At 37.4% G+C, this 20,749-nt stretch overlaps 1 protein-coding gene across 50 annotated transcripts in view; it reads right to left on the minus strand.

The window, feature by feature from the left end:
• The window catches only part of ABI3BP (ABI family member 3 binding protein), a 255,252-nt gene that overhangs the window by 75,377 nt on the left and 159,126 nt on the right, over window positions 1-20,749 (minus strand). For 24 of the 50 annotated variants that reach the window (XM_063661543.1, XM_063661552.1, XM_054479887.2 and 21 more), the window contains 16 exons: window positions 18,363-18,404; window positions 17,165-17,206; window positions 16,418-16,510; window positions 15,648-15,695; window positions 14,485-14,547; window positions 14,293-14,367; window positions 13,215-13,262; window positions 11,708-11,767; window positions 10,790-10,879; window positions 9,232-9,264; window positions 8,369-8,455; window positions 6,664-6,720; window positions 5,644-5,727; window positions 4,459-4,518; window positions 1,865-1,924; window positions 993-1,076 (listed from right to left, as the gene is read on the minus strand). In XM_063661543.1, the coding sequence (XP_063517613.1) occupies window positions 993-1,076; window positions 1,865-1,924; window positions 4,459-4,518; window positions 5,644-5,727; window positions 6,664-6,720; window positions 8,369-8,455; window positions 9,232-9,264; window positions 10,790-10,879; window positions 11,708-11,767; window positions 13,215-13,262; window positions 14,293-14,367; window positions 14,485-14,547; window positions 15,648-15,695; window positions 16,418-16,510; window positions 17,165-17,206; window positions 18,363-18,404 (1,026 nt within the window). The remainder of the gene's footprint in view (window positions 1-992; window positions 1,077-1,864; window positions 1,925-4,458; window positions 4,519-5,643; window positions 5,728-6,663; window positions 6,721-8,368; window positions 8,456-9,231; window positions 9,265-10,789; window positions 10,880-11,707; window positions 11,768-13,214; window positions 13,263-14,292; window positions 14,368-14,484; window positions 14,548-15,647; window positions 15,696-16,417; window positions 16,511-17,164; window positions 17,207-18,362; window positions 18,405-20,749) is intronic. The other 26 variants (XM_054479875.2, XM_063661528.1, XM_063661538.1 and 23 more) reach the window with 11 other exon arrangements.

Below are 20,749 nucleotides of genomic sequence, written 5' to 3' on the forward strand. Positions count from 1 at the left end.
TACTTCTGAACATTAGTGCTTATTACATATAAGTAAACATGGATACAAGAGACAGTTCATATGTTTGAAACCGACATAAAAAATTAATCATTGAAGTGGACTATGTTCATCTTGCCAAGAACTCATCTATAGACAGAGTTTGAGACCTCCGTCCAAACTATGACACCTAAGAGAAGAGGGTGGTCACTCAGCCTGTAATAATCGGTAGAGCATCTGTCTGCCCTCAGCCCAGAATAAGTGGAAATCAAAGACTTTTGATGTTTCTGTATCAAATCTAAGCTTCTGAATCAGGTCCTCAAAATCCTTCTTCATCTGACTTGATGTACCCTTCCAAATGCACCATCATGAACAGTCGTATATGACCATCTAGAAGGAGTCCCTCTAGACTGGACTGCCTTTCTAGCTGACCCAACACATGTGGTCCTTCTGCCCTAGTTCATTCTTCCCTCCATTCATCCAAATCCTCAGTGGGCCCAAGGTCCAAGTCCAGCCCACCTCGATCTTTTCTTTTGAGATAAAACACAAAGATCACTACTTTATATTTGTGTCAGGCAAACATATCTTCAACTCCACGCTTTCTGCAGTAAAATAACTCTCCTAAAGCTGACATATCACCCATAGTTGCCAGCGTGGGAACGGGAATATGCAAGACACTTACAATTACGTTTACTTGAACTGAATATGTTGGCTCTGCTAAAGAAGTTCTACCTTTAAGATGTGAATGGAATTTGACAGTAAGAAATATACTAACTATGTGGTTTCAAAGAAAAGTCTCACATAGAAATAATAAGATATGCTGGCACTAGTTGGGTCTCACCCACACACTATCCTCCTTGAAAGCTGAGCAGAGGAGATGGTACTGATGCTCAGCTTTCAAGGCCCTCGTGCTTAGGGAGAATAAGACCTGTTGTTGCTCAGCATTGGCACTGCTTCAGTCCCCACTGCGACAGGCTGCCAGGGATCACCTTTAAACCAAGGAATCACAGATTTACCGGGTTTGGTCTCAGGTGCCTGAGGGCTTGGTGTAGTTTTAGGTCTGGGACGTGGAGGGCGGGTTCTTTTTGATGTTTTGGTAGCTGAAGGAAGAAAAAGCCTTGTGTTACTGTAGGTCTTATGATTCTGGATACTGAGGAAAGGTTTTTCCAAAACTTGTCAGATCTCCTATAGTTCCAGGAACTTTAGTTGTTTTTAGTTTTACTTTTTCATTCCTTTTATAATGACGTGTCATTTTATCATTGATGGTACTTTTCAGGCACTTGTATTGAGAAACTTACAGAACTTCCTTGCTGGGGAAAAAAAAATGATTGGGGCAGAGTACTCAATGAGAAGGGATAGGAAGTTAGGGTCACATTAAGGAAGAGGCTTATAATTTAAGATTTCAGACTTCAGTAATTCCCTAGTTGTCAAACTAGTAATAAAACATCATTACTTAAAGCACTAATAAAGAAACATACTGGGCATTTTTTTTTAAATCTAGAAACTCAGATGTGCAAAGGAGAGTAAGAATAGCTGTTATTGCCGGTCAGCTTTGATAAGAAATAGATCCCAATTTGTTTTAAACTCAATGTTAATATAGAACTCTGCAAATGAAGCACAGGATGACATGATAATTTCAAATGTGCCACATGGCAGGTAAATATTTTGAGTTAAGCTCATGCCTGGCTCTCATAAAAACAGCAGGAAACTTGTTTTTAGGAGGCTTCAGTATTCTTCAGATGATAGAAATAGTTGAATGGTCACAGGCAGTGATGTTTGCTATTTTGTAGAGGAAGACATGCCATGTTATAGGGATGAAGACTGAATGGACTGTACAACAAGCAGCAAAAGCACTTGGCAAACAGTCAGGTAATTGTAGGGTCGTTACCTAAGGTTGTTGCAGGGATCTCAGTTCTAAAAGTAACAGGCTCGAGGTCTGTAACAGGAACTGAAGTAATAAGATAAACAAAAGAGATGGTAAAATATGTGTGGGAGCTATAGTATTCATATCAAAACGTATCTTGCTTGTGTAACACTGCCTCTAGGAAGTGTTTCTGGGAAGGGCATTAGGACTGAATTATATTTCCACCCCCCACCCCCAACATATCAAATTCATACGTCAAAGCCCTAATCCTCATAGTGAGACCTTTAAAGAGATAATTAAGGTTAAATGAGGTCATAAGGGTAGAACTCTACTTCAACAGGACTGATGGACTCATACAAAAGAGAGGCATGAGCTGCACACACAAAGGAAAGGCCGTGTGAGGATACAGTGAGAAGGTGGCCATCTGCAAGACAAAGAGAGAGGCCTCAAGAGAAACCACACTTGCAGACACATTGATCTTGGACTTTCAGCCTCCAGAGTTGTGAGAAATAGACTTCCGTTATTTAAGCCACCTAATTTATACTGCTTTGTAATGGCAGCCCTTTTTCAAATGGAAATTAATTGTTTTTGTCTAGACTTGGCTGAACTATATCAAGTACACCATCTCATGAGATGGTCATCATCTTTGGTCTCTGTTTAGCACTACATGAGGCAAACAATTCCTGTAGTTATGGTGTTTATCCGAACATGGAAGACTTTAGGGTGTTTTAAGGCATTTACTTAAATATGTTTCTAATAATTCTCAAGAAGCACGTGAAAAACTAATCTGCACTTTAGTGATGCTGAATAAAGAGAATATGTACTATATGTTTATCAAATTATGGTTGCAGAAAAAGTGATGAAATATCCAAATGGTCATCACACAAATAACTAAAAATGACTGATGATCTTGCTGGGAACTCCACTTTGGAAAGAACTTTTCACTTCTGTCCAAACAAAAGCACTCAAGAGGCTGGGTAAGGGGTGGCCACTCAGTCTGTGGCATCCAGTAAATCATTGTCCACACTTAGCAGAGGGAAAACATGATCTAGTGTGGAAGAAAGACTTCTGATGCTCATGAGAACAATGTCAGTCTCAATGAATGAGACGTTCAAGCCCTCCGTCCACTTTCCATGGCGTCATCCAAATGCAGAATTACCAACAAAAATGTTTTGGCTGACCCTAGAAGCAGGGTCTCTGCCCTTTCTGGTCGCCTCTATTTATATCCAATTTTTTAATCTTTGTTCATTCTTACCTTCCTATTTGTGCAAATTGTGATGTGACTTCAAGACCCAAATTCTTTCCTGGCTCTGTTGAAACCTAAATTCATTTTTTACTTTAAGACCCTACAATAAGTCTAACACTTAACATTTATATTCCCAAGAAAAATCTTTAATTTGCAAAAACACCCTGGCTTATTCTCATTCTCTAGGCTTTTTGCATGGGAAAAGTTTTTGTGTTCAACTAGCCTGCAGACTGCGAAGTAAAACATGTCTCCTACTACAAAAAGGGAAGATCCTGCAGGTCTCTTCTAAACTGACTCCTTGTCAACCATGAAGGGGTAACAACTTCTGGACTCCCTCACTAAGGGGTGAGTCTATTATTTCTATCAGTGACAGGCTGCTAAGCTCCATAAACCAAAGACCCTATACTTATCTGGTATAGTCTCAAGAGTAGCCAGACAAGGAGTGGTATTAAGTTTGTGCTGTGAATGATATGTTCAACGGGAGGTTTTTGGAGGTAGAAAAAGATAACCTTTAGTTATTTTAAATCTTATGCTTCTGCACATCATAGACTTAAAAAAAATCTTTAGCTTTTCCAAAGCTTGGTAGATTTTCCGGAACTTCAGAAAATATATCTTTCTAAAGCAAAAATTTTGCTCCTACTATACTTTATCTTCTCCTGTTATTTAAGACACTTCAATAACAAATTTGCAAAGATGCAAATTTGACAGATTAAATAAAGTTATTAATTCAGATACTTAGGATTAATATGTTTATCACATTCTCCTAGATTGCCCTGCCTGGATTTAAAAGATTATAAATCATCCAGATTATGATGGAGACTAGGGGGAATTCAATTTATACTAAGGACACCGTTTATTATTTAAATCTACTAGCCTTGATCACATTATCTGTTGATTAATTTACTAAAAATATTACTCATATATTAACAAAATAACAAAAATAACAGGCAGATTAAGAAGGTAGATGTTTGGGAATTGTTGTACATGGGATAAAAAAACAAACAAAAATATAAACCCCCAGAAAAGGAAAAAAATAAAAAGGGAGGTGTATAAGGGATATATAAAGAAACTTCTGTGTTACAGCCTGGTTAGCGTAGATCAGGTCAGAACCTCGCGAGAATATGTGAAATCTCCCTAACAGAGAACTCTGGTTAAGCCAAAAACAAAATGATATGATAAACATTTTAAGTTAAAGACCAGGAAAGATCCCAAACTAGATTCAGATATAGCTCTCTTATGAGCAAGAGGCAACTTGTTTTACGCATGTTCAACCGTTACAAAACCAAAAATGTAATTGAATGGCAGTATACAGTGGAACAAGCTTGAGAGTGAGCAGAAAAAGCACTTGCTGAAGATCAAAAAGTGGCATTACCGAATGTTGTCCCTGGAGCCTCTTTTATAGGAGAAACTGGTTCAAAGATTGTAGCAGGAACTGGCCAAAAATAATAAAAATAAAACACCAACAAAACATTAAAAATTTATAAAAACTCAGAACATTCAAAAAGAATTTTACCAGGTCACGACGTATCTGTCCAGAGCACAAAGCAAACACAATTAGCCTCCTGAGCTGACAGAAAATGGCACCTCTGTCCTTGGGTACCAATTCATCTCTTAGGAGGAATGGTCATTTACTTTGTAGTCAGATAATTCAGATAATGGTCCATGTGAAGTGTCCCAGGAGTTTTTCTCATTCTTTGGTGATCTGAACCTAACTAACAGAGCATAGTAGACCATACACATTTTGCTGAAAGCTCATCTTTGGAACAAGACCATGAGCTTTGTCCAATGTGAGTACTTAAGAGGACAAGAAGAGGGCCAGCCCCTCAGTCTGTGGTATACAGCTGGGCAACACCCAGATAAAGCCTGACTGCACAGGGATGCAGATGATTCCTACCTAAAATCCAAACTCCTCAGGCCAGCATTCAAGAACCCTTCTCACTTAGCTGCAGACACCTCAATGAAATGTTCTGATCAACACCTAGAAGCCTGACAGCCTCTGGCAGTCAGAGAAACTGCCTCCTCAGGCTGGTTTCCATACATTCCCTGCCTTTCTGAATTTCTCTATTACTCTTCCCCCAGAATGATTTTCCCCTGAGAATGATTTTTCTGTTTTTAAGTGGTTGTAAAAAAAAAAAAAAAAAAGAAGAAAATACTACAGGGACTATATGGCCCAGAAAGCCTAGAAAATTTACTATCTGGCTCTGTCTAGAAAATGTTTGGCAACTCCTGCCTTAGATCCTTATTTGTGACTTACGTGACTCCTATAGTTAACAAGAAATAATCTCCCACTTGCATGAACATATGTTCCTTCTCTGGCTGTTTCACTTCAGCATACATTCAACATTGAAAGGATGAAGGGAATTGAATGAGAAGTGAATTAAATAGATGCTGAGAAAGAAGCATAAGGAATTTGGCAACCACATCATCTCCCCAGCCCTGTTCCACGTTGCCTAGTCTGATGTGGAATCAGCTGCTGACCATGCCCAGCTACTTCATTCTCTTTGGGTCCCACTGGGGTGGGCTTCTAGGATTCCTCAAGCATGACCTACAAATTTACCCAGTTCAGTCTGAAGCTCTTCAGGACTTGGTGTGGTTTTAGGTTTGGGATGTGGATGATGAGTTCGTTGAGGCACTTTGGGAGCTAAAGGAAGAAAACTTCAGGTTAATACAGCGTGTTTGGTTCCAGAAGCTGTGGATAAGATTATACTTGCTATAATTTCTTGACTTCCAAGAAATGTTTCTTTTGGGTTTGAAATATTTGCCCCTATTTCAATAAGGTGTCTCTTTTTATCATGTAGCTTTTTCTGAAGAATAAAAATCACATAGAAATATGTTTATTGATGAAATTTCAAGGAGCTTCTCACAGGGATTCCTGAATGAAGAACAAGTTCTAAAACCTTGCTGAGTTATGGCGGTGATGGGGGTAGGTATAGGGTGATTTTATATTTGTGATGGTACTTATAATTTAAATTTACCAACCTTGGGCATATTTTACTCTGTACTTGGGAAAATTTTACTCTTTACTGAAACAAGAACACACCCTTACCCCAAATGGCAAAATATATATATATATTGCCATTTGGGGTAAGGGTGTGTTCTTGTTTCAGTAAAGAGTAAAATATATATATATATATATATATATATATATATATATATATATATATAAAATGCAGATAGTAAACATGTAGAAATTTAGATCTGCAAGAGAACTATGTCACACCGTAATAGCTGTGCCGACTTACTCAGCCTAGATCAGGGACAGACACCTTCACCTCCACCCTCCAGTGATTATATTTGAAACTTAGTAACAAAGAATGTGGTTAGAATGTTAGGTGGGGGCAAGATGTGGGTAATTCAAAGTCATTACATTGCAATATATAAACCGACCCTAAGTTCATGCTTGGCTCTTTTACCAACAAGAAATTGTTTTAATACTCTTATATATATTAAGAAGTAATGAACGATAAAGGATAACACAGAAGCCTTGTGAAATGGGAGAAGCTGTGGTTATGATGGTGATGAATGGGTTCGAAATGAGCAGGAGAGGCAGATGTTGATGGACATAATGTGCCATTACCTGCTGTTGTCCCTGGAGCCTCAGTTCTAAGAACTGGTTCGAGGATTGTGGCAGGAACTGATCAAAAGTAATAAAAGAAACCAAAGAGATTTTGTGAACGCATGAAATGTCGGAACATTCATCTTACCACTAAAAAGCAGATTTCTAAGGCTGCAAAATTAATTCTTAATATCGTAACTCAAAAGAAAGTGGATGTATTTTTTTTCCTTTGAATATTTCTCCAAACTTTAATCAGGTACTCATTTGACTCAGAAGATAGTCAGCAATAGCCTTTGGACTTTGCTGAGCATCTCACTGAGGTCAATAGTAAGATCTTGTTGTTGGTTAACCATCTGATTCTAATGAACACTAGAAAATCTGGCTAGTCATTTTCTTAGAAAAAGATATGGTAAAGACTAGAACTTTTGTGGAAGCCAAAAAACCAAAGAGCACTCATTATAAGCAGTAATCAATAATGATAGATAGAATAAACATTTATATTTGGAAGCAAACACAGTGTAGCAGAGAGCCCCTACGGTGATCCCCAGTGGTTTCCGCCTCTGGTGTTAACACCTTTGTGTCACCTCTTCCCCTTGAGTGTGTGCTGGATCTCTGACATCTTTTTAACCAATAAAATAAAGCAAAGGTGATGGGTGTCACTCTGTTGAATAGGTGCATGTGCTGGGGGTGTGTCTGCCATGCTAACACAAGGGAGAGAGAGACAGGGAGGGAGAGAGAGACAGGGAGGGAAAGAGAGAGGATGAGGAGGAGAGGATGGATTATATAAAGGTGTTAACTCCAGGAGCAGGGAATCATTGGGAGGTTGCCCTAGAGTTTGTGCACCACACATACTAACAGCCAAAAGGAAGCTGAGACTACACTCATTAAGAGACTAAGTCTTTAATAAATACAGCCGTACTTCACATAAGTAGCTGAAGAACCAACTCTCAGTTTTTGGTATCATTGGGCTGGGTATCTTCAGTTCTAAGAACAGAAAAAGCATGATCCTGTGCAGAAGTAGGGATCATTGAAGCCCCCTAGATCAAATTTAAGCTCTTGAGTAGACATCCCAGCCCCCTTTAATTCATCACTGAACAGGAGCGTATCAACGAGTTATCCTCTGTCTGGTGAGCCAGCTTCAACACATTCCCTGCTTATCAGCCTCTGTTCCCTCATCCCTCTACTCATCCAGTTTCTATGCTGGTTTCTAATTATCCTGGACATTTTCCTCCTCTAAATATTTGCCATGCTTCTAGCAGGTGGCATTTATACCATGAAAGAAATTATATTTTCATAAACATGCTGCCTCATATTCATTTCTAACTGGTTATGCAGGAATAGCTTTTGTTTACAACTACAGTGTAAACTGATTGGGAAAGAAAACATTCTTCCCACTTCTGATGTATGGACTAATATGGCTCTGGGAATTAGAAGGGACTTAATAAAAGTAGTTGATTTAAATGATTGTGCTGGCTCAATACTGAGCAGCTTTATCTTTAAGACAGGAATGAAATAAAAGAGCAAGAAGAGTAAATAATCATCAGCAGAGAAGATCCCTATAAAGGAAGCAAGAGATGCTAAGCTATTATGTTCTCCTCACTAACCGGTAGCTTTTACTCTTAAGAGATATATAGGGCATGACACAATAGATTATATGTACATAGAACTTACAGTCCCAATCGTGGTAGACTGCTTGGATTCTACAAAACAGAAACTACATATTTACCCAGTTTAGTCTGAGGTACTTCTGGATGGGGCGTGGTTTTAGGTTTGGGATGTGGACGACGGGTTCTTTTTGTTGTTGTTGTTGGAGCTGAAGGAAGAAAATTTAGGATTAATATGGTGCTGATGGCTCCATTCACTGTGAATAGGATGACATAGCTCTAGGTTTTAAAATACTTGTTAGAGTTTGAGTTGGCAGAACTTTGTCACTTTGGTTTGAAATTTTCTCCTTCAGTATCTTAATAGGTTTTCTTTGATAACTGAGATTTCTCCAGAGACAAATATTGTACATATATAATTATGTTTAAGAAACAAACATTAGAAACTATCATTATTTTCTTGAAAGTGTCCCTAACCCAAATCACTGCTTAACTCTGGTAGTGTGAGAGAGGTTCTAACCAACCCTGCACTATTCACTTATAATTTAAGATAACTAGGCTTGGGCAAATTTTCCACTTGGTAATTTACTAAACTAAGTATATAAAATTCACAGAAACATCAATAAAGCAAAAAAAATTACATAGAACTTGAAAAACAGAAAGGTGCATAAAGAAACTTCATGATATCATTTGATACTATGTTGGTGCTCTAAATAAGGAATATATGGGGAATTGCAGTTGGATCTTGGCTCTAAGAGTATTGTTCAGAGACTCAGACATGACACAGTTTCAAGCTGGGCTATGGAGCAGATAGCTGTCTTGAATTAAGTCATTGCATATTTCTTTAAAAAGAAAGTTTTCCATATTTTAAGATGAATACTGTAATGAGATGACAACAAAAGATGGTACCATAGCCTATATAGCACCATAGCGAAATCTGACAATGAGTAAGAAAAAGCACTTGCTGAAGGACATAGAGAGTCATTACCTGAAGATGTCCCAGGAGTAATAGGTCCAAAGTCTGTAGCAAGAAACGATCAAAAGCAATTTTAAAAAGAAATAAATGTTAAACACAAGAGAAAAGCCATCATTCTCTTGAAAAGTGAACTTTCCCATTATAGCATTGGTTCTATAGCCACAAAGCAAACATTTTGAAGTTCTCAAGTGAGGGTACATATTTATTTGCTTTTATGAAACAGATATAACCTTAGCATCTGTAATATGGTTAGCTACCAGTTTTTCTTATTTTTATATTATCTGATAATACAGTAGAAAACACTGCTTAGAAAAATCTTAGGACATCTAATAACGTTATGTTTAAAAATTAGGAAAAACTAATGTGAAAGTGTAGTTACACTATAAACTGGAAAACAAAGCCCTAGTTCACGACAGATGCAATTACTGATATGTTTAAGCAGATACACTGATGAATGACTAAAACAGATAATGCTCTTCTTTGTCAAGAGTGCACTTTGGAAAAAGACCAAGACCTCTGTTCAAACAAAGGCATACAAAGAACCAGATATAGAGGGTCATTCAATCCATCAAACTTGTTAGTGCATCTCTTTGTTATCAGGAGAGAAAAGGCCTGACCTCTAGGTTAGGAGAGCGTGCTGGAGCCAATTGGCTCAAATCCAATCATCAAAGTCAGGCATTCGAAGTGCTCTTTGTAGACCCATCAAAAGCAGCATTACTGTCCAACTAAAAGAACTTTGCCTTTCTTACAATCAGGTTGCATTTGCAGTTCCTATCCTTCCAATGTCACCCTCACACGACACCTTCCTGCCTCTGTTTATATGATTCCTACCAATCCACCAATAAATCTACAGGCTCTACAAATTTCAAGGTCCACGAGATGAGCTCTTGCTCTGTTGCCCGGGCTACAGTGCAAGAGTGCAATTGTAGCTCACTGCAGTCTCGACTTCCTGGGCTCAAGCGATCCTCCCACCTCATTCACTCAAGTAGTTAGGACTACAGGCGTACATCACCATACCTGGCTAATTTTTCTTAAAATTTTTGTAGAATGGAGTTCTCCCTAAAGGTTCACATTACACTTATCAGCCCACAGATGTTTTGCTTCTCTAAGAATTAACGATGTGCGTAACAGTTGGTAAAATTTAATAAATATTTGCTTTTCCTCAGATTCCTGTATATCTATTATGAAGAGTCTCACACAGGTAAGTCATTTGTTTTTTTCTAAAATATTCCTCACAGATACAAATGTTCAAAATGTGTGACAGGTTGAACTAAATATGCTAACTAGATACCTAATCAGGTCAGTTTTTGCTGAGCTGAGTAATCAAAGAGAAAAATGTAATTGAGTGTCAGAGAAGCAAGTAAAATTCCCAGGCACCAAGGAGGTCCTCACGCAAGCAGAATGAGGAAGTCACAGGTATCGCCAGAGCACTGTGTTGGTAGCAGCTGCTTTCCATGACTTGGGCCTTCACCCCAAGGGTCAAGTGGGTTATAAGGTGGCATGTTAAACTGCCACCCCCATGCCACATCCAATGGGATGCCACAGGGACAAGGAACCACATATTATTTACCTAGTTTGGTCTGCGGTGTCTCTGGGCGTGGCGTGGTTTTATGTTTGGGACGTGGACGACGTGTTCTTGTTCGTTGCGATGTTTTTGGAGCTAAAGAAAGGAAACTGGTTATTGTAGTCATATGACTCCAGAAACCAAAGAAAGGATTACACATGGTTCTAGGTTTTCTAAAGTTTTCCTAAGTCTTGAGAAATTTGTCTCTTTGGTTTAGAATTTTCTTCTGATCATCTATATGCAAAAATATGTATTTTTTGGTCTACTGACAGGTCTTTTGAGACAGATGGAATATATGTAATTTAAAAAAATAAACTGCAACTTTATTATTAGTTGCTGGCATAGGATTTTCAAAGAGGGCCCATACCCAAGGGAAGTCAGACATAGGCACGTAGACATCACATCAGAGAGGGACCCAGGCCTGCCTGCTTTTGGGAGAGTGTACTAAGAAATTACTTGGCTCAGACACACATTCCATTACAAGTTATTAGTATAAGCACATTTTGTTTTCTAAAATAGTTGGTAGACAACAAAAATTCTCTGTATATCTTAAAACAACAGAAAGTAAGATGCCCACAGAATTATAATTGATATTTATCAGGCAGACATTCCTAATTGTATTTGAAATTCAGTTTTAACATAGAACACTACTGGAGCAGAATCACAGGCTCTGTCAAGCATTAATAAAGCTGGATAATATGGGAAAAATGGGACACAGACGCTGTTCACTAGTGGCGTATGGGCTTATAACCAAGTAACTTGTTTTAAGCACTTCCAATACATTCAAAATGAAGAATATAGTTCAACGACAAGAGGATGATGAGAAAATCTTATGAAAGAAAAAACCCTTAGCCCAAATAGTGATGGAATAGATTAGACAATGAGCAGAAAAAACTCATACTTAAAGACATAAGAGGTCATTACCTAATGTTGTCACTGCAGCCTCAGTTCTCACAGTTACAGGCTCAATGTCTGTGGTGGGAACTAACCAAAAGCAATACAATAAACAATGGAGATTAAGAAACACAGAAAAAGAAAGTTATTTTGAAAATGAATCTTCTTAACCCTTTAATGTTTTAAATGCATTTCTGAACTCTGGGAAAATATTATTTGTTTTCCCCTAACTAGCCAAACTATCATATCCATTTATTTCACAAAATATCCATACCCTTTGCATCCCTATAAGGGCAATGAAAAATATTTTTCTGTATTTCATTATCTGATTCCAACAACATAAAAAACCTGGATCCAAGAAAATCTTAGTTGTCCAATATATAATTTTAAAGTACTCTAAAAATTTGTTATAAAAGCTTCTGTTGGTATTTAAGAAGTTTTCACCACCATTATTAATTTGTTTTGAGAGTGGTAGTTGTGAGGAGAATTAGAAAAATGTTTTCAGTCTATTTACTGGAGATTTGTGAGAGTTGTGCAAAAGTCTTGTACCTTTTATTTGTAATAAATGTGATATTGCTTCTTACTCTGCCTCCTTATTCATTTATTTCAAATGGCTAATTAGGAGATAATTATTCAAGTAGAAAACAGAGATAATTAAGAAAAAGGTCTAAAAGATAATAATACAACTTTTTGTCTAGATAAAAAGGATTTCTATAACATTCTGAAATTGATTATATATAGATATAAAATTAATCAAGCATTGTAACTCTCTGGTATTAGCATCTCCATTTATCTTTCACTAAACCCAGAAGGCTAAATGTAACATTCAAACATCTCACCCTCAAAAACTCTTTAGGCATTTATAGAGAGGCTCAAGACATCATAGTACAAAGTTGGTTTAAGCCACCACTGAGAGCATCTTCAGAACTAAAGGCATATATAATAGACGAGATGGAGGAAGTCAGGACAACAGGATGACAACAATATTTATAACTAATTGCCTTCAAACAAAACAGAGAATCCTTATTTTGTTTGGAATTTTGCATCGCAAGATGAATTTAGCAACAGAAAGATCAATTTGCATATGAATAATGTAGAAAAGGAAGAAAGGACTTTTGCGAGAAAGAAACAGTTATGTACCATCATGAACTCCTTATAAACACATTGAGGACAAACTCCAACCAGCTTTTTCATTGCTCCCCTCCCGCATCCATAAATTGTACCCACAAAGAAGCAGAGGTTTCAAAAAATTTTCTGGTTTGAAAGATGGATATAGACAGAGTGACTGTGACTCAAGCAATCTGAATGTCTCTGAAGGTGATGGAAGAAAGAATAACAATTACGTGTTACAAGCTGAGCAGCAGATCTAAGGATGTCTAATGATGTTAAAAAGGCCCCTGTTGAAAATAGTAAACAATTTTTAAAAATGAAAACAAAAACGGTGAATGACAATTGTGCATATTATAGCTAATGAAAAAAGAGATGAGAGGGGCAAGCTCAGAGAAACACTGGCCGAGAAGGAAGAAAGCATCATTACCTATGGTCATCGAGGGAGCTTCGGTTTCAAATGGAACAGGCTCAGAGACTGCATCACAAAAAATAAACAGATATAAGTAATAAAAGCAAGGAAGTCTAAACTTTTGGGTGCTCACTCGTGTTTAATTCAGAGGACACAGAGTCTAGTTTATTCTAAGTTAATATAAATTGCCTTCTTGATAGGCTTATTATGTGAGATGCTTCTTAGCAAATTAAAATTTTATACTAATTGGAATCTTGGGAGAAAATTTCAACTGCAAAACAGTTGGATTCTGAGAACTGTTATATAAATATCTTCTTATGTGGGAAAAAATTACTCAGTTAACAGTTACTGTTTAAAATGTTGGCCGGGCACGTTGGCTTATGCCAGTAATCCCAGCACTTTGGGAGGCCAAGGCAGGTGGATCACCTGAGGTCAGGAGTTCAAAAGACCAGCCTGGCCAACATGGTGAAACCCCATCTCTACTAAAAATACAAAAATTAGCCTGGTGTAGTGGCGGGTGCCTGTAGTCCCAGCTACTGAGGCGTAGGCAGGAGAATCGCTTGAACCTGGGAGGCAGAGGTTTCAGTGAGCCGGCTGCACCACTGCACTCCAACCTGCATGACAGAACGAGACTCCATCTCTAAATAAATAAATAAATAGGATAAAATAAAATGTCAATAGAGTATTTTAGAGGAAGCTAATCCCTGACTAGCAAGTCTTCTTTTCAGTTGAGCCTATAAATGAAGAACAGTGTCAGCCTTCTGTGTGTACTAACAGTGGTTACTAAAATCACTTTCAAAAATGTTTCAGATACAGAAAACTCAGGCTTCTGTTCATCACAAATTCAGAAAATAGGCCTAAAAAAGCTTTAAGAAAATGAAATGCCAGTCAATCAGGTATAAAATTTACTAATTTCCTACATATTGACTTGTTCATTTAGCACTTAAAACATCAGTGTGGCTACTTGGAGAAGATAATGAACAAAATTATGGTATTTGGGTTTCCATGATTTATATGATATGACAGATTGGAAACATTTTCTGCAATGTTTCCAAAGAAAATCCTGTTAAGCTAAAGCACTGGAAATTATGTTTACCGGATTTAGTTGGTGGCATGTCTGGTTCTGCTGTGGCTTGGGGTTTAGGAAGTAATTGTTTTGGTGATTTTGAACCTGAAGAAAATTAGAGTGCCATAATTAGTGTTACAGCTGAGCTGTGAATGTGAAGATTAATGTTACTTACACATTGTTTTCCTATTTATAGATCAAGGCATTGAAAGTAATCATTACCAGGCTGAATTTGAGGTGCATCTGGTCTGTGTGTGGTTTTAGGTCTCTCAGATGGTTTTGAGGCTAGAGAAAAAGGTATTAAAATTACCACAATGGGTCATGGCTTGTGACTTCAAAATTAAGGACACGTATGCAGAACAAAGACACTATATAAATTCAATGAATCCGTAAAAATTTCTGGGGTGTGGGAAGGGTGAAAAGGGTGTCTATTTTAACTACACACTAGCATAATTAGTTTTTCCAGAAAGGAAAACTAATTACTAAATGCTCAAAATGTGTTTTTGAGCAAAAGTAATGAGGACGGTCATAAGACATTTTTCCTATATAATTTCAAAATAGACAAACTATATTAGTTCTATGTCTTTGATCAAAAGGTTTTCTTCAGTATACAAACAGTAAGGTAGAAATCTGATTGCTTAGGAGGCGATCCGGAAGTAATCCATAAACATTTGAAATTACACATGAGAAATAATGTTACATGGCTGCCGATGTCTGGGATCTTCCAAAGTAAAGCCATGATAGATTTTGAGCGCTAAGAAACTATAATGAAATGATTATAATCAAACAGTATTAGTATTAAAAACAATAAAACCAGCTTGGGACTTTTAATGCTGTCAAGTTCCAAAGACCATCACTAGTTTTACATTGGATTCTAGATCAAGAACGATCTTGGTACCTCTAGCTATCCAAACCTACTCAAAAACATTTTTCAAAGAAACAGAAGAGCCGAAGAAGCCATTATTTCATGCAGCTTTTTAAAAAGAAGAAAGTCTTAGAAGTTGAATCAGTAAAGCAGAGAAATGCTAACCATGGCACTGGAGTAAAATTTTGCCATTTGTTCAGTTCAGGATGAGCACAGAGGTCCCTGTGTGAGAAGGAGTTGATGCCTTTCTCAATCCCATGACACATATAGGGCAGACAGAAGGTCAGCAGAGAACCAGGAAGTTGTGTCCAAGACCACAGACCTTCCCTAAATGAGCACACTGGATTGTTTTAGAACTCTCCTATCTTTAGGATCTTCAGACCCAGACAGGAAAGGTGAGGAAAAGCATGGGATGAAACTGTGATGAGGTGGTGGAACTGCAGTCATGCCTGGAATGGAGAGTGGGGAAAGCAAAAGCTACAATCAGTGAAAGCAGCCGCGGTGGAGGGAGTAGAATTACCAGTTGTGGGCACCAAGGGCTCCGGTTGCATCGTGGCAGGTTCCAGAGCTACAGAAGCAAACATCAAAAACATGAAATGTTTCAAGAAGTGGCATCGTGAGGAGGGAGACATTATGCCTCAAGCTGGGACACTCTATCTAAATGATGCATTTTTTCTTTTTTTTAAATCATTATTATTATACTTTAGGTTTTATGGTACATGTGTGCAATGTGCAGGTTAGTTACATATGTATACATGCGCCATGCTGGTGCGCTGCACCCACCAACTCGTCATCTAGCATTAGGTATATCTCCCAATGCTATCCCTCCCCCCTCCCCCCACCCCGCAACAGTCCCTGAAGTGTGATGTTCCCCTTCCTGTGTCCATGTGTTCTCATTGTTCAATTCCCACCTATGAGTGAGAATAATGATGCATTTTTTCTGAATGTGATTTTCTCTTTTACAGTTCCCATTTTCCTTTCTCCTTGTTGCTTTCCCACACCTCATCTGCCATGAATGTACATCATCAGATTTCAAGGTGCTTTACTTTAATAATTCACTTAATGGGCCAGCTTTCTGCTGTGTCTGCCTAATAACTATGACTGAGAGTATAAACATATTATATAAAATATTACATATATAAAATGAATATAGAAAGTGAGTACAGATGCTCAGTTATAAAAGTCAATTCCACTGGTTCCTAAAGCCCAGCTGCTCAAGTAGCTGATATCAAACCAGAAGCTGCCATATTCCACTTTCTATGTTAATTGGAACCTGAATATCTCATTTACCCGGTTTGGACTTGGGCACTTCTGGACTAGGTGTGGTTTTAGGGCGGGGACGGGGGCGGGGGCGACGACCTGGTCTTTTGGTTTTTCGTGGTGCTGAAGAAAGAAAATTAGCAAGTTAATACAAGAAGGGTGGATTTACAAACTGATGATAAATATTACAACCATCTTAGAAGGACATTTAAACCCTTTGATTTACTGTGGACATGTTTCCATCTGTTTTGCAAATTTCTATCATTATTTATGTAGTTAAATGAGGTCTTGAATAATTTTTTTTGTCACAGATTAATAAACTGTCCAAGAGATCTGTCTGTTCTTCCATTTTGAGATGGAAAATCTCAAAACTTTGTACAGCTTAGAGAAGACAGTCACTCAAAAATATTGAAGGCATATGTTCAACAGGAACATGAGAAAGGTTGCTTTTATAAAGCCATTTGGGATAAAAATTAAAATTTGGCCTAAGATTTAAACAGAGAAATTTTTCACTTAGCATTTAAAATATCCACAAATCAACAATATATGCAGAAGGCTTTGAATTTACTAATTATTTCAGGACAGGCAACTTTTAAAAAATGAGATAGAGTTTATAAACTATACCTATATGAATTAACTTTTTTTCTGAAGAACAGAGAACTCACACACACACAAATGGACATTAATGTATTAATTCATTAATGTGAGTCTGTCAACACAGATACCAACAGACATGAAAAGAGGAAACAAAGGTCACCCACTCAATAACTCTATTACCTAACGTTGTTGTTGAAGGTTTGGTTCCTGGTGTTTCAGGTCCTAAGACAATGTGAAAAAAATCACCAAGAAAGAATCAAGATCAAAGGAAAAATGACATGTATTTAAAACATGGAATATGCTTAATTTTTAATTACTAGATTGAGCAAATACAAATGGTGATACTTTTATCCACATGCAAAGTTTCTTTTCTACTTCAATAGATTCCTGTGTTTTCGACAAAGCGAACAAAAAATTTAGCCAGTCAGTTAAGTTTGGAAAGAGAAATGGAACAAAAAGGCATGATTCTCACTTGGAATATGTGACTGTAATAAAGTAACCAGCAGTTCATGTTATGAAGGAAAATATGGGTAATTGGCTAAGATGGCACCAGAACACATTTTTTTTTTTTTTTTCTCTTTTGAAGAAAAGGAAGCTATAAAGATTGGGGTTGGTTTTTCTATTTCTCTTTGAGTGGATATCCTAGTGACACATCAGGGTATTTAGATCTGGAAAGACCGTGGCACTTTTCAAGAAAATCTGCAAAAGTTAGAGTTCTGAAAGTAAGAAAAACACTTCCAAAAGAGAAAACATAAATATGTCCTATGAAAGTCAGGGTCCTCCCTGGCAATAAACAGGCTAGAACAAGCTCAGGGTATATTCCTCAAATGTAAATGAAGGAGAATAAAGAATCTACCAAATTAAAATTAGTATTGCTTTCATGGGTGTCTCAGAACCACTGCTAAGTCAAGCACAGGCTGAGAGTATATCTTCGGGCAAAAATGGCTGGAAAAAGATCTGAAGGAAAATTAAGAAATATTGGGCTGGGCACGGTGGTTCACGCCTGTAATCCCAGCACTTTGAGAGGCCGAGGCGGGTGGATCACCTGAGGTCAGGAGTTTGAGACCAGCCTGGCCAACGTGGTGAAACCCCGTCTCTACTGAAAATATAAAAAATTAGCTGGGCATGGTGGCTCAGGCCTGTAATCCCAGCCACTTGAGAGGCTGAGGCAGGAGAATTGCTTGAACCTGGGAGGCAGAGGTTGCAGTGAGCTGAGATCACGCCACTGCACTCCAGCCTGGGCAACAAAACAAGAGCGAAACTTCATCTGGAGAAGAAAAAAAAAACAAAAAACAAAAAAAACCCAAAGCTGAACAAAGTTGAACATGGAGAGTGTTAAAAATACTTTGTTTTCACTCATTAAAAAAAGCTTTATTACCTATTGTTGACTGTGATGGCAGTAGAGTCTGAGGTTCTGGGGCTGCAATAAAAGCAAGTAAGATCAAAAGCAATGCTGAAGAGCACCATCTAAGATAGAAGTTACGTGTTCTTTACTATAAACGGTGTTCTCTCCTGGGTGAATGATTAGGTTCTACTGGCTTATGCCAGTGAAGTTCAACCTTCCACATCCTCTCTACAAACCACAAGAATTGAGAATTCTCATTTTTGTTGTTGATCTTTAGCTGTTACTGTCACTTCCCAATATTCTGGTTTGCCTCTGGTGCTGAGGAAATACTAACTTAGAGGGAGTTCTGGGTAGCCTCTCTGAGGTTGTTCAGAGTGTCCTGTCACCTGCTATTTGTTTCTTGCAGGACAGCCAGGTTCATCCAAGGAAATGGAACAGGCAACAGACTCACCACCTGGTACCGTGTCTGTGCTGTTAGTTTGCCATCTCCAGCTTGGCTGGACCTGACGTTCTCTCACAAAAGAGATAAGAAGTAAACTTTTTGTTCAAAAGCGACCACAAGTGTTCATATGATGTCCCCTGTATTCACTAGTATCTATTGCTGGTAAACAAATTGGTTCACATATGAAACTTAACCCATTTGGATTGGTAAATCAATGAGTCCAAAAGCAGTCTCAGATTTCATAAAATGCTAAATTAAATAACAGTATCTAAATATTCTGATAAACTTTCCAATGTTTATTCAAACCAGCAATAAGTTTCAAACTAGCATAAGCTAGCATAAACTAGCAATGTTTATTCAAACTAGCATAAGCAATTAAACTTCATGTTGAATTTAGTTTGGTTACAATATTTGGGCTTAAAAAAAGATTACCCAATAGGTTTCTCATTATTCTATGAACAAAAAGAATTGTTTAAGAAGGAGAAAATTAAAAAGGAATTGTTTATTTTTGAAACGGAAAGAAAAAGTTAAGATTCTTTGACTTTTCTTAAAGGAAGAAACTAATCAATGTGGCACTCATAGACCATCTTAATAGAACTGAAATCATTCTTCTACTTATACATTTCTAATATTAGACTTATCAGGAATGATCTCTGATATTACTTGACAAGGGAGTGTGGCAGGTTTTGAGAATATGTAGTGACTAAAAAAGAACTATAACAATAGTTTCTATGTGGCAACTAACAACAACTGCTTCTATATAGCAACTAGTTTTTAGCGACGGAAAAATATAATAATGCAGGTAGAGAATTTTTATTTCTTCTAAAAGCAATGCATAATAGCATAAGGTGCTATTTAAAGGTATTATCACCCATTAACATATCTGTGATCAAAAAATTTTTGCGTTGAGGCTAAAGAGTACAAATTAGGTGCAAAAGAAGCAGGTTAAAGTTGTTTGTAAAAGCCCAGAATTCTGATTTCTCAAGAACTTGTGCAGAAATAGATTGTAACAGACGAATGGCAAAAGCAGTAGTGATATGTCAGACTGAAGTTCATATAACAAAGTAAAAATTCTGAGTGTGTGTGTGAGTGAGTCTGTATGATAGAAGAGAGAAGGGAGGAAGGAGGGTGTGTGTATGTGAGAGGGAGGGAGGGAAAGAAAGACAGGGAGGGAGAGGATGTGTGTGTATGTGTGTGAGAGAGAGAGGGAAGGAGAGAAGAAAGAGTCTGTGGGAGAAGGAGAGAGAGAGAGGAGAGTATGTATGTGAGAGAGAGTGTGTGAGAAAGAGAAAGGGAATTGTATGTGTGTACGTGTAAGAGAGTGTATGTGTAAGAGAGTGTATGTATAGGTCTAGGTATCTCAGATGCTATAGGACAAGAAGAAAATAAACATCAGTACATGAAATATAATAAATATCAAATAATCATTCATACCTGAAGATAGCAAACAAAAAATTATTTTGAAACTTCAAAATTGTAATTCATGTTTTTGATTCTACAAAGTTGCCTTCTACAAGTGAAAAATAAAATTTGCTACTCATTGCATCTTTTAGACTTCACAAAAATTAAAGAAACTTGTTTTTGAAATTATAAGGAAAAATCTGCATTTTTGAGTTCCTGACTGAGTTTGAGACCAAATAGGGATAGAACTCCATCAATTAAGCTTCAAAGTCAATTGCACATAAAAACAGTAAGGTCTATGTTTAGTAAAAATAAATATATCTTCTGACACGACTTTTTCTATTTGACAATCATAACGTATTATAGGTAAAGGTATAAAATGTTCCATAACAAAGCTGAGTGTTCTGTAAATGACTAAGCCACTTATCTCAGCACAAAACAAAGACAAATTTGACTCACATGTGTGGCTAGGAATGAGAACAATTTACAATTCTATCCACCTCGGAAGACAGTTAAGTGAAACAAACACCTGTAATTGGGGGCACTCCCTTATTTTCAGTCCATTAGAAGCTTAAAG

Source organism: Pongo pygmaeus, chromosome 2, assembly GCF_028885625.2.
Source record: "Pongo pygmaeus isolate AG05252 chromosome 2, NHGRI_mPonPyg2-v2.0_pri, whole genome shotgun sequence".
Taxonomy (NCBI): Eukaryota; Metazoa; Chordata; class Mammalia; order Primates; family Hominidae; genus Pongo; species Pongo pygmaeus.